Below are 13,678 nucleotides of genomic sequence, written 5' to 3' on the forward strand. Positions count from 1 at the left end.
ACGCAATGCGTTTGAAATCAAGATTAAACCCTGAAAGGGGATAAAAGCGTCCCGAAAACTATTATCTGATCTGTTTATCTGATGTATGACCAAGCAAAAAAGTCCTACATCCAGGATTAAGTAAGAATCTCTTCTCCCCCCTTTTCCCTTTTTCATCCATACTTTATCCACATCAACTCTATTTTTTTAATACCTCAATGCGTTGAACAAATTTATTCCCATTTATACTTTCGTTCCATGCTCCATTTATGGATGTTTTGTTTTTTTTCTTTCCCCTTCTATTTTTTCCCCCCTCCCTCGCCTCCTATGGCGCCGCCATCGATTCATTGTGCGCCCTTTGCCCCATCTGAACATCTCTCCTCTCCTTCCCTTCTCTGTTTTCTTCCAGAGCACATGCGACACACTCCGGAGTCACTCGGACAGCCTCGGATTCGCGCCGAACGTGCTACCTAGTCACCCGACTCTAGGCAACTTCGAGGAGTTCGCTTGTTGACGACGCGGCCATCAAGCGAGGACAATTAGTGGTCTGACGGCAAACTGTGATTCCGATTTGTAAACCTGTACATACCTTTACGCACAGTATGCGACGGTTAGTTCAATTGGTCAGTCAATCGAAGCCCCGAATAGCATAAGATACAACCATAAAAGTACAAGTAGGCAACAATTCCAGAACAATACTCAGGTTATATTAGCGTACCGTAGTATCCACCGCACCAACTGTTCTTTTTATGTCGTTGACATGATAATCGTTTGTTGTTGTTTTTTTACAATTTTTCTCAACTGTGCACAACCAGCTGGGGTTATTAAGGCTGTGATTAAAACAAGGCACCGCACAAAGCAAGTGTAACTGTTTACTAGGCTTGTGTAGGTCGTTTTGTGTACAAAATGCAGCGGACATTAAAAAAACCTAAAATCCCTTTTGCTTAGCATAGGTTAGCATGACTCCATCAGCACGTAGCTGGGGAATTCTGGATTCTGATTGGTCACAGATTCGTTATCTTATTACTGTTGTATGTACACCGTGGTAGTGCAGCGGTTAAGATGTCAGACGTCCAATCAAGGTTGTGAGTCCCAGCACCATTAAGCTGCCCCGGGTGGGCCCCTTAAACAAGGCCCTCAACCGTATACTGCTCAGTGGATAAATGAGATCATTGGAAATCACCCTTAAATAAGGCCATAAGGTTGTGAGTTCAAGTACCTCTGGATGTTATCTGGTAAATGTGCATTTAAAGTATTTAACATTGAAATGACTTGTTTTGGTGGATGTTTACAAAAACAAATGGAACGAGTCTCCTGTCACTGTTCACTGAAAGGTATACGACTCGCCTCAAACCAAAAGATCTTTTTTTTTATTTTTAATACTAAAGAATTTACTTCAGTGAGCGAGTCAACGATCCACCAGGGTTTTTTTTTTTTGAGGGGGGATCACGGGAACTAGGAAGTACCTCAAGGAAACACGGAAATGCCCTTAGCTAGCGGAAGTACCTGAAGTCGTTGGCGTATCAACACAAGCCCAGTCTGCGTTACGCGAGCGAACGGTGTTGTGGAATTTAGTTAGATTTTCTTTTCTCCGAAACCGAATGTATGTCTGTTTACATTGTGTATATAAGTGCAATAATAGGCATCCTGTATTCAACTTCCCCAACGAACCCCCCAACTCGAGGCTTAACTGTTAGACAAAAACGGGAAAAAAAGATCGGATTCAGGTTTGGCGTGAGGAGCGTTTTACTTTTGATATGCATCGTATTTCTAATCGTTTCTACGACATATATATGTCTACACACACACAGATGTATTCTGGTTCTTACGAAAACAATCACACCAAGAGGCCAGACGGAAACGATCCGGGTTTCAGCACATCGCATTTTCACGCAAACGAGAAGCCGATTTTCGCGAAAAAAACGAGACGCGTCCACACTGCTTTCGCTCCGATTTATCCCATTTATCCATGTTATTCACCTGCTGCAAAAACATTATAGTGATGTAATATATGAAGCATAGACCGTATAGTCATGTAGAAAGAATCCGGAATTCTTCAGGACGGCTTTCATCGGGAAACGCGACTCGTGCATCAACCCCCCGGACACACTTTCTGCAAGTCTTGCGGTCCGATCCTAGATTTCCCAAAGGCGTCTTCCTTTCTTCGCTTGCATGCACATATCTCCCACGTACGAAAACTATTTATCCGATGGCGCGCCACACGCTGGCGGGCGAAGAACGAGGGTAGAACGAACAACCGCCCTCTTTTTTTTTGTTTGTTTTGATATTCATTTCGCTTCTGCATTCAGCCGATAGCGTTGTTTTATAGGACGGGATTTCTAGCATATATATATATATATATATATATATAGCTAGCTAGCTACATTTTACGAGTCGGTTGTGAAGTGTAAATGAAACTATCTAATAAACCTATTTAACCGTAACCTGTTGACAAGTGCTGTTTCTGTCTGTCCGTTCGTCTGGTTGGTTTTTTGTCTGTTTTTTTTCCCCACACGTTCAAACTTTGCTAAATAATTTAACAAAAAATAAACAAACGAAAAAAAGTTCTCCACAGGTTTTCCTCACAGGTCCAAAGTTTTAGCGTACGACTCACTTAGCGACGGTTGGAGGAAACCCGAAGAACCCAGCGGAACCCCTCAACCGGATAGAACACCGAGCGCAGGATCACACCAGGATCTTGGAGGTGGAGGCTTTACCTCTTGCACCTCTATGATGTTTATAATTGAAGTTCTTTCTGGTCCACAGGTTCAACAGGTTTTAGATTTTGAAGCGTTTTAATGCTATATTTTATTAAGGTTACTCCAGGATCTACCCATTTACTATGATGGTCAATTAGAAATGTACTTCTCTTTGACTTCATACCATCGCTGGTGAGGAAACTTTGAGATCACACACCTTAGCAGCCAGGACCAAACCAAGAACCTCTTCCCTATTCACGATGCTCTTGTTATCTCCACAGCCCAGGAAGTCTTTCCTTGAGGTGAGTCGTGGAAGTGGTGCATCTCTCCTGGTAAGTAAAAGGAAGTCCTGAAAGTCAAGGTTCCTGTTCTGGTTCTGTTTTTGTTTTCTTGGGGAGCTTGTCACTGTGTGTTAAATCTGTCTGATGGCACCAGGCGTTCGGGGTGAAGTGTCTCCGCGAACGCATGATGGATTCCAGCCATGCTGATGTTTCTACGGCAGTGTTTATAAAGCATAAGTGCATATTATTACTGTGTATTTACTGTTATTACTACACTGTGTTAATGCTGTTCACTGTTACTCTGCTGTACAAAAGTGCGATGTTATTGAGGTTATTACTCTACACAGCAATGTTATTACTACACTGCATTAATACTATTGTCTACTGTAGTACTGTTAACTGGTTATACAGATTCAGAGGAAAAAGATAAGCAAAGGAACAAGTGCTACGAATATTTATTACTGTGTAATTACAATGTTATAACTGATGAAAGTATTGCTATGTAATTACAATGTTATTACTGCCCTGTTTATTACTGTTATAATTGGCTGAAAATATATATATAAACAAAAGAACTAGCTCACTGTTATAACCACAGTTATTACTGGGTAATTACAATAACTGTATTTCTAAAAAAATAAGGTTACCACTATGACACTAGCGTTATTACATGTTTATTACCGTGTTATAACTATGGAATCACAATGTTAGTACTACACTGTTTATTACTATGGAATTAAAATGTTATTACCAGAAAAAAAAAAAAAAAAACTAAGGAGTTACTGTGTTATAACTGTGTAATTACAATGTTATTACTACCAAAAAAAAGCCAGGGCACTGGTTTTGCGGTGTTATTACAATGTTGTTACTGTGTTATAACACTTTAATTACATTATTGCTACACTGCGTTGTTACTGTGTAATTACAATTTTATTACAACACTGTTTATTTCTGTGTTATAACTATGTAATTACACTGTTATTACCACAAAAAATAACTAAGAAACTAGTTATAACTGTGTTATAACTGTGTAATTACAACACTTTAGTGCTTTGTTATTACTATGTAATTACAATGTTATTACCACAAAAAAAAATTAACTAGGGAACTAGTGTTATTACTCTGTTATTACTGTGTAATTACAATGTTATTCCAACACTGTTTATTACATTGTTATAACTATGTAATTACACTGTTATTACCACAAAAAAATAAACTAAGGAACTAGTGTTATAATTGTTATAACTGTGTAATTACAATATTACAACACTATTACATTGTTATACCTATGTAATTACAATGTTATTACCACAAAAAAATTAAACTCAGGAACTAGTGTTATAACTGTGTAATTACTGTGTTATAACTGTGTAATTACAATGTTAATACAACACTGTTTATTACATTGTTATAACTATGTAATTGCAATGTTATTACCACAAAATAAACTAAGGAACTAGTGTTATAACTGTGTAATGACAATGTTATTACAACACTTTATTACTGTGTTATTACTATGTAATTACAATGTTATTACCACAAAATAAACTAAGGAACTAGTGTTATAACTGTGTAATTACAATGTTATTACAACACTTTATTACTCTGTTATAACTATGTAATTACACAGTTATTACCACTGAAAAAATAAAGTGTTGCTGTGTAATTACTATGTTATAACACTATAACTACATTATTTCTACAGTGTTATTACAATCTTATTACCACAAAAACAAACTAAGGAACTAGTGTTATTGCTGAGTAATTATGTAATTCCAATGGTACCACTGAAAAAAGTAAACTGAGAAACTAGTGTTGCTGTTATAACTGTATAATTACACGCGGTATTCCGGTGTTAGACGCATGTTATTACAATATTATTACCACTTTATTATTGTCCAATCGCTGCATCACTGTTGTTAATTTCATAATAAACACAGAAAAAAACTACGGCAGGAGAAACAGAGCATTTTGGGTTCGATTTATTTATAGTGTTATTGATTTTTTTCTTTTGACAGAAAAAAAAACCTAAAATAAATATTAAAAGCAACCAAAACATAGCACCGTGCACAGTCCTCATTCAGACTGTTATAGTGGTCGTGACAAAACACGAAAACGCCTCTTTCTCACGTGCATTTAGTCATTTGTCTCACACACACACACACACACACACACACACTCCTGAAGCTACACATTATATGCACCGAAAATAAATACTGTACATTACCTAGATGGATGTGCAGAGGTATTTCACGCTGTTTTATATCAATGCATTTTTTCCCCTGATGTATAAAAAAAACGCCAACGTCGGAGGCAACGTGTCGCATGTTTCCTCAGTTTTAGAAGCAATACTGTTATGTCGGTTGTAAAAGATGTCAGTTCATGAGATCTCACGGGCGTCTAACTCATCACTGCGCTAATCAGGTGTACATATCGGGTTAAAAAAAATTTAAAAAAAAGTACATCACATCCTCGTCCTGTCAAGTTGACATTCGACACCGTAGTATGTTAAACAAGAAAATAAAAAATTATTACAATTATATTGTAATTGTAGCGTCTTAGTGAATACCGGTTGGCTTCTGTATCTTGATTGGTCAAAAGAGTTTTCTGCTGACTTTGACAATTTTCGGCAAAAGATTTGAAATAAATTAATTTGTAAGGAGTCTCCATTTCCAGCATTACACAGGCATACATTTTGCTAAAAAAAATTATAATTATAATAAAACACCAAAAATATGAACATATGACACATAATGTTTGATAATTATACATAAAAAATTAAATAAAAAATTTAAGTAGAATCTGATTTTTTTTTTTCGTGTATGGTTGGATTCTGCATCCTGATTGGTCAAAAGACTTTAAAAGAGCTTTAAGGAAATTGTTTACTTTTGATCATTTCCCAAAAAAAAAAAAAAAAAAAAAAAAAAAAAAAAAAAAAAAAGGAGCCTTCATTTCCAGCACTAATTGTTGGTCTCGATGGTTTAAACGCAACTATAAGCGCAAATGTAATTTCTTTTTTTTTCTTTTTTTTTTTACGAAGTGTTTTCGGACGTTTTTGGGATAAATACAAGCGAAAACGCAAACAGTGCAGTTTATAAAAAAAAAAAAAAAAGAAAAAAAAAAAAAAAGAAAAAAAACAGCTTGTGGTTTAGATTTTGCAATTAACTATGCTGATTTTTTTTTTTTTATGCTCTCGAATGCAGAAATTCAATATAACCACGTAAAACAATGGGAAAGAAAAAAAAAAAAAAAGAAAAAAAAAAGAAAAAATCTGACGCCTCCTGATGAGATGCTCCATACTTTAAAAAAAAATATATATAAAAATTACGTCCTCTGGAGAAACAGACGATCCGGGTTCCTTGTGATTTTTTTGGGGGGGAAAAATCTGCAAAAACTGGAACGTCTATATAAAAAAAATTTAAATAAATAAACTCTCGATCTTCCAAATGAAAAAAAAAAAAGCAAACATTTTAATTGAATCCATTAACTATTCAAGTTAACAGAAACCAGTTACCGAGCTGAGAACACACATTACATCCTTGATCTGAAAATGCACACACACTGGGTGTGAAAACGTTTCTTAAAAAAACAACAACAAAAAAATTCCTAATGAAACATCCAAGCGACAGAGAAGAAGGTTCTCGATAGACTTCTAGTGTTGCCGGAACGCCGGTGTTCCCTCCTCGAAGCCTGGAAGAGCGGTGAGGCGAGGCGAGGCGAGGCGAAGGCTCCGCGATCCGATCGGGAGGCTACGGAGGAAACTAAGGCCACGACGTTCTTCCTGAAAAAAGCGGATGCGACGACTGGAAGGGAAAAAAAAGATAATAGTCAGTAATCGCTTTTTTCTTTTTTTATCATTTATTTTATAGATATATTTTTTTTATGTGCAACTGGAAGCTTCATCGAATCGCAGCGAATCGTATCGTATCAGTCAAATGTATCTTTATACACATATCTGTTGCGTAACATCAAACGTAGCTCGAAGGACCGGACCCCGGAGGACGCACCCATGGATCTCGAAGGCACGTCAGCTGTTCGATACACTCGGGCGGCGTGGAGCCGTGCTGCTGTTGATCTCCTCGTCCTCCTCTTCTTCCTCCACCCAGCCTCCCAGACGGGCAGGAGAGAGCAGGGGCAGGCCGGCCGGGTGCATCTGAGGCGTGGACGCTGGGCGTTGGAGACAGTGTTATTTTAAAAAATCATTCGGAATGAATGTTTCAATTCTACAAATACAGTTTTTTTTTTAGCTCGGGTTGGAACTCACTCACCAGCACCGGCAGGAAAATCCCTTAAAGGCACATGGGGGTGTAACTGCCCCAATCCATGCTGACGTGGGAACTTCTGCTGATGCACCTACGGCAGATAAAAATAAAACGAAACTCGTATCGATTTCGAGATGATGAGTTTGAGAACTGTTGTTCCGCTGTTCTTACCTCGTGCATGTAGATGGCGTGGAGGCTCATCTCGGCCGTGGCGAACTCGGACAGGAGAGCCGAGGCGGACTGGCTGTACGCCCTCAACCCACTGGCGCTCATGCTGGACGAGAACGAGATCGTAAAATCAGACATCTTCGTTCTAACGAGTTCCATCTAACGACTCGTTTTTGTTTTGGTTTTTTTACTTATTGTATCACCTGTCAGGGGCACTGCTGTGGTACATGCGACCTTCGGTATGTGGATGAAGACCCGGTTGGAGGACGTGAGGGTGCGAGCGGGAGGTGTGAGGCTGCTGAGAGCAAGACAGGGAGGCGAGGACGCTGGCGGCGGCCGAAGCCGTACTGCTCGGAGCAAGGAGACGCCGGTTCCAGCCCGGCAGCCCGGACGCCGTGAGGACCGGATGAGCCAGGACGCTCGCCAAAAGGGTATCGGGCTGTGGGGAGGGAATAGAACAACGTTAAAGATCATTTTATATTCAGTTAAAAAATAATACTAAAGAAGAAAAACCCACGGCAGTGGCGGAGTCGTTGGAAAGCAGCGAGGTGCAGAGCGGAGCCTCGGAGAGCAGCAGCTGAGGGTTCGGCCCAGCCTGGGCGTCCTGCTGCACCTTCTCACGCATGTGGCTGATGAACAGCGAGCTTTCCTGGGGTGGCTGCCAGCACGGGTTTTTCAGGGTGAAGTGAACGAGCGACAGCTCCGTTTTTCCGTTTTCCGCCTGCTGATACACGGACGCCTCCGTCTGGCCCTCGGACATCCACTGGGTAAAGGAACGTTACGTAAAAAAAAAAAAAAAAAAAGTCATCATCGTTATATACGTAATTACACACTCGTAAACTCTCGCACGTACGCACCTGCGGGTTGCCGTGGCGGCGGACGTCCATCTGCGCAAAGGAGCATATGTCTCCGACGCCCACCACCTCCACTGTGAAGTTGCGCAGGAAGTCGATGATCTCAAGAGACTTGCCGCGGAGGACGAAGATAAGCACGAAAGGCGTGATGATCGGACTGAGCAGCTCCTCCAGGATAAAGACCTATGAGCAGACGAAAACCCACGATGAACCCTGGGAATCCCCTCCAAATCCCCTGGTGGGAATCCCAATCAATCACGTGAGACTTTCACGGCGGTTTAACTCTTACCGCTTTGTACTGGAAAAGCTGCGCCACCTCATCCCGCGTCTCGCTCTTGTTTGCGTTGCCCTTCCAGTGATCGGGCATGTAGTGGATGTGTGCTAACACGTACTGCAGGAGCTGCTCGGGGCACCACACCATATGCTCGTCTGGTATAAAAGACCTGCGGGAAGAGAGCGGAGACACAAGGTCACGTCTTCACAGGTGCGCCTACAAGCTTGCGAATGCGGAATATTAATAGGGTGGGGTTTGCGTATCTCCATACCTGGCGATGGTAACGATGATGCCCAGGGCAGTCCCTGCAGTGAGGACGTGCTGTACGGCGAGGACGTCCTCGTCGTACACGGTCAGGGCGACGAGGACGGCCAGGAGCGAACCAGCAAAGAAGGCACCGCTACGGGCCAGCACGGCGAGCACGGCCGAGTTGAAGGCATTCATGTATTTGGCTGCGGGTCGGTAGGCGCGGCTGAGGCGATCACGCAGCTCGTGGTCGAGCTCGTTAAAGTGGCGCAGGTAGAGGCGCCCGTACAGGGACCAGCGGCGCGTCCCGAGGCTTCCCGGTTCGCGCTTGATGGCCTCAGCATAGTTAAAGAACGCGTACAGCGCCTGCCACACTAGCACAAGCGGGCACAAGAGCAGGTTGGCCACGCCCGCCAGCAGGATGGTGCGGCTCAGCTGCCGGGCTAGCTCCTGGCGCTCGCTGGCTCGCTTATACTTCGGATGTAGGCTCCATTTGTTCTGAAAGGGGGAGCCCGGCCCCCAGAACAGGATCAGCTCGAAGTTGTACTTCAGGCCCTGCGTCAAGAAGACCACGTCGCCCAGGAGGGGCAGGTGCAGGCGCACAGGCAGCAAGGACTTGTTGATCATAGCGACCGTGTAGTTCTTGAAGCGCAGGATGCGGTGGTAGATGTCCAGCTCGGTCAGCTCTTTCTTGTGGATGCACATCTGCTGCTCGCCCTGCAGACGGATGAGCCGCGACTGCACTTCCTGCCAGCTGAAGTTGCACAGCTCGTCCTGCCGCGCAAGAGAAACGAGTTAGCCGATCCCGCGCAGGAATCAGAGAATTGCGGTGGAACGCCACTCACCATGTTGATCTTTAGCGCTTTTCTATAAAACTGCCGGATCTCCCAGTAACTCAGCACGTTGCAGATCACCTTCCCGAGACGGTAGATCCAAAAGATGGCCGCCATTATCAGAAGAAAGATGATCCCGCCGTTGTTCCGGATCCTGAACACAACACACTCGGAGGTTTACGTGCATTCGCATCTAATTAAGATGTGGCTGAGCGGATTTTCGCTACTGAGCGACGGAAAACAGACACCGGGTAGAAAACGGGCTACAAACCGAAGGGACACTTGAAGTGTTGTACAGCAGCAAGTTTACATTCATTTCATCAAAAGAGAACTACTGTGTGTCTCTGTGTGTGTGTGTGTGTGTGTGTGTGTGTGTGAGTGAGTGAGTGAAAATATTGGACGCCCATCCAAACAATGTGTGTGTTGTGTATGTGTTGCAATCTGTCTATGTGTGTGTGTATGCAATATGTTTGTGTGTCTCTGTCTTGTGTGTTTCAGTGTGTCTTTGTGTTTGATTGTGTATGCAAGTGTGTGTGTTGCATTCTGTCTTTGTGTGTGTGTGTGTGTGTGTGTGTTTCAGTCTGTCTTTATTTGTTTGAGTGTGTATGCAAGTATGTGTGTGAAAAATGTTTGTGTGTCTCTGTCTTGTGTTTTTTTTCAGTCTGTCTTTGTGTTTGAGTGTGTGTGTGTATGTGTGTGTGTGTGTGTGTGTGTGTGTGTGTGTGTGTGTTAAAAGCAGCTGAAAAAGACTCCTTTCCAGCGGTTTGACAGAAACACTCCTCACGTCCTTACGTCCTCACGTCACGTGTCTCTTTATAACTTGTCCATCAGGAGGCCCGAATTTTATTTGGGAATGAAATGAAATTGATCCGAGTGTTTTCCCCTTCCCCCGCTCTCGCCTCGGGGTCTCGGAGCACACCACGTTCTTGGACGCGGGCCACAGCCGGAAAACCGAGACGTTCTGTCTCGCGCAAGACATACCGGACAAAGAGAACTTCTGAGAAAGCGGCGCCGCGGAAAGAACTCGGTGACGCCGAGCAATAAACGGGTCTGGACGTTGTTGAGGTGGAGGAGGAGCAGAAGAAGAAGAAGAGGGAGGAGAAAAGTGTATGTGTGTGTGTGTGTGTGTGTGTGTGTGTACCTCTCGGTGCACTGCTCGGGCGTCAGGATGGCGTCCGGAAGAGTGACCTTGGTCCTGTCAGGCGGGTTGAGCCCCGGCCCGGTGTGGTTCACGGCTCGGTTGGCGAACAGGACGTCGTAGTCGACGCAGTTGAACAGGAACGTGGTGAAGGTGACCACAAACAGGAACTGCCTGGAAAAACGCACAGCGCCAACACGGTCTGAAGACGATTGGTCGAAACGGCTGCTCGTCAAATCACAAGCTCATTATGGAAGGAAAAAAAAAAGGAGGCGGGGAAATCCCCGGGGAATCCCTTCCTCGCTGGGAAAAGACTTACACGAGCTCGAAGAACTCGGAGAGCATCATGCAGGCGAAGCCGTTCTTCTGATGGAAGTGGTAAATGTGCACGGACCTCGTTAAGGATCGGACGCGAGACGCTAAGCGTTCGGAAGCAAAGTAAATAAATAAATTATTCGAATAAACAACAACAACAACAACAACAACAAAAGCTGGAGAAGCGTAAAAGGATATTCGAGTGAAGAAGTTGTCCAGGTTCTTGATGTGGTGCCAGGAATCTGATCCAACAAACAAAACAACAACTCAAATTTATATAAATAAATAAATAATTGAATAAATGAATAAATATTTATATTTCATCATGAGATTTTAGGAAAAGTGCATCAGAAACCACACAAATGGTGAGGAACATTCTAGCAGATGGAAACGAGGAGAAGGAAGAGAAGGAGAAGAGAAGGAAGGGAACGAGGGGAAGGGAGAGAAGGAGGAGAGAAGGAAGGGAACGAGGGGAAGGGAGAGGAAGAGAAGAAAAAAGAAAGGAATGGAAAGAGGGGAAGGAAGAAAAAGGAAACAAATGAGGAGAAGGAAGGGAACGAGGAAAGGGAAGGAGAAGAAGAAAGGAAGGAATGAAGAAGATGGATGGGAATGAGAAGAAGGAAGGCACATAGTAAACGTTGGGAGAAGCAGGTCGACGTTAAAGCTCCGCCGCATCGCTTTCGTCTCCACGTAGGGACGAAGAAACGGGAGCAAGACCATCTCTCGTACCTTTATGTTCTTCAGGAACATAGATGAGCAGGTCCTCCTCCCCCGGGGGCGAGTCCTCCTCATAGTCGTCCAGTCTCTGGTACTCGTGGTAGGTCTCGAAGTCAGCCATCGCATTCTCCTCCGGCGGCGCGTTCGGTCGCAGGTCCTGCAGAAACGACAAGAAGAATCGGGTGGGATGGAAGGAAACTCATGAATTAATCCATGAATTATAGAGACCTCCTGCACATGTCTCCTGGGACAACATGTCCATAAAGTGTCTCCCCCCAGTGATCTGACTTCCATATCCCCATCATCATCATCATCATCACCATCATCATCACCTAATTACAGCTGGTTTCAACACACACATGTATATACAAGGTGACACATTGCCAGCGGCCGTATCCCAAATCAGCCCTTTCATCACTACATAGTGCACTACTCTACGCTTAACACAACGGCTCTGTAGTGCACTTAGCGCTCCGACAGCGCGGCTATTGACACACAGCCAACATCACAGGCGCATGACACGACGACTTTGGAAAAGATTTGTAAAAAATATACGTATAAAAAATCTTTTCAACGGAATATTTCATCCGAAAAAAAATTCAAAGGTTTGAATAATAATATAAATATAAATAAATGAACTAATAAACCCGTCCTGCTGAAGCTAACCGAGCTAAGAGCTAACTGGTGAAATACACAATAGAAAAGACGGCCAGCATGTGTTCCGTTTCCGGTCATTTTAATCCCCAGAAAATATAAATATAAACATATAAAGGGGATAAAATAAATCTAGAACATGTTGTTTTGTAGAGTAAATGTGCGCATCTTACCGGAGAACTCCTTCTCTTACTACTGCTGCTGTCCCTCAACTACCAACATAGACATGTCAACAAACAGCCCCGCGTCATCATGGCGTCCATATGACGTCACTTCCGCAACACGATCTATTACGTTAGTGTGTTTTTAAAGTTACACACAAACACACACAAACACACTATACAGGCATACAATACATGCACATATACACACACATATACATATATATATATATATACACACAATACACACACACACACACACACACACAATACACATACATACACACACACACACACACAATACACACACAATACATACACACAATACACACACACCGTATATACACAAAATACACACACACACACACACACACACACGATACATACATAATAATTCTGATTATGTGATGATGATGATAATGATGATGATGATGGTGATGGTGAAGGTGATAGTGGTGGTGATGATAATGATGATGATGATGATGGTGGTGGTGGAGATGAAGATGAAGGTGATAGTGGTGATGAAGATGATAATGGTGGTAATGATGAAGGTGATGGTGATGATTGTGGTGATGATGGCGGTGGTGGTGAAGATGATGATGACGATGATGATGGTGATGATGGTGGTGATGATGATGAAGATGATTGTGATGATGAAGGTGGTGATGATGATGAAGATGAAGATAAGGGGTGATGATGATGATGATGGGCATGTTGATGATGGTGATGATGACCCCCGATTATTTCACAAAAAAGGAAGATTGAAAAGTATCTACAGACGTACGAGAATCAATAGAAGTTCGGAAAGTTTTAGAAGAACAAAAAGACAAAGAGAAAAAAATTCAATAGTCTTAGAATAAAAAGATTCCGAAAGATCAAGAGATTTTCGGGGGACGAGCTAAAAGACTCCGAAAAAAGAGTTTTTGATGTTAAAAAAAAAAAAAAGAAATGCAGACAGAAATAAACCCTATGTTTATGTTTTGACCCTTTTCTGCTCCCTAGCGGCGATATAAAAAAAAACACCTGCCTAAGAACCCGGAATAGCGGTGGGTCCTACTTTATTAATCGCAACGCATTCCGACATTTAGCTTTCAATT

General features: G+C 42.7%; 2 protein-coding genes across 9 annotated transcripts in view; one reads left to right on the forward strand and one right to left on the reverse strand.

Moving 5' to 3' along the window:
• asic1c (acid-sensing (proton-gated) ion channel 1c) overlaps positions 1 to 2,423 on the forward strand; it is a 52,473-nt gene extending 50,050 nt beyond the window's left edge. For 5 of the 8 annotated variants that reach the window (XM_083537432.1, XM_083537433.1, XM_083537435.1 and 2 more), the window contains 2 exons: positions 389 to 1,313; positions 1,380 to 2,423. In XM_083537432.1, the coding sequence (XP_083393558.1) occupies positions 389 to 467 (79 nt within the window). In that variant the 3' untranslated portion in view covers positions 468 to 1,313; positions 1,380 to 2,423. Of the gene's footprint in view, positions 1 to 388 lie in introns of all 8 variants that reach the window. The other 3 variants (XM_083537429.1, XM_083537430.1, XM_083537436.1) reach the window with 2 other exon arrangements.
• Positions 2,424 to 6,337: 3,914 nt separating this feature from the next.
• atg9b (autophagy related 9B) lies at positions 6,338 to 12,694 on the reverse strand. Its single transcript, XM_083539518.1, has 15 exons — positions 12,594 to 12,694; positions 11,779 to 11,923; positions 11,246 to 11,291; positions 11,054 to 11,116; positions 10,738 to 10,908; positions 9,609 to 9,750; positions 8,789 to 9,537; positions 8,533 to 8,686; positions 8,247 to 8,426; positions 7,907 to 8,152; positions 7,593 to 7,828; positions 7,393 to 7,495; positions 7,228 to 7,312; positions 6,967 to 7,126; positions 6,338 to 6,762 (listed from the first exon to the last, which is right to left on the reverse strand). Exons 2-14 carry the CDS (start codon positions 11,885 to 11,887, stop codon positions 6,987 to 6,989), a joined length of 2,424 nt encoding a protein of 807 aa, XP_083395644.1. The 5' UTR covers positions 11,888 to 11,923; positions 12,594 to 12,694; the 3' UTR covers positions 6,338 to 6,762; positions 6,967 to 6,986.
• Positions 12,695 to 13,678: the final 984 nt, after the last annotated feature.

This window comes from Silurus aristotelis (genome assembly GCF_946808225.1).
Source record: "Silurus aristotelis genome assembly, chromosome: 1".
Classification (NCBI taxonomy): domain Eukaryota; kingdom Metazoa; phylum Chordata; class Actinopteri; order Siluriformes; family Siluridae; genus Silurus; species Silurus aristotelis.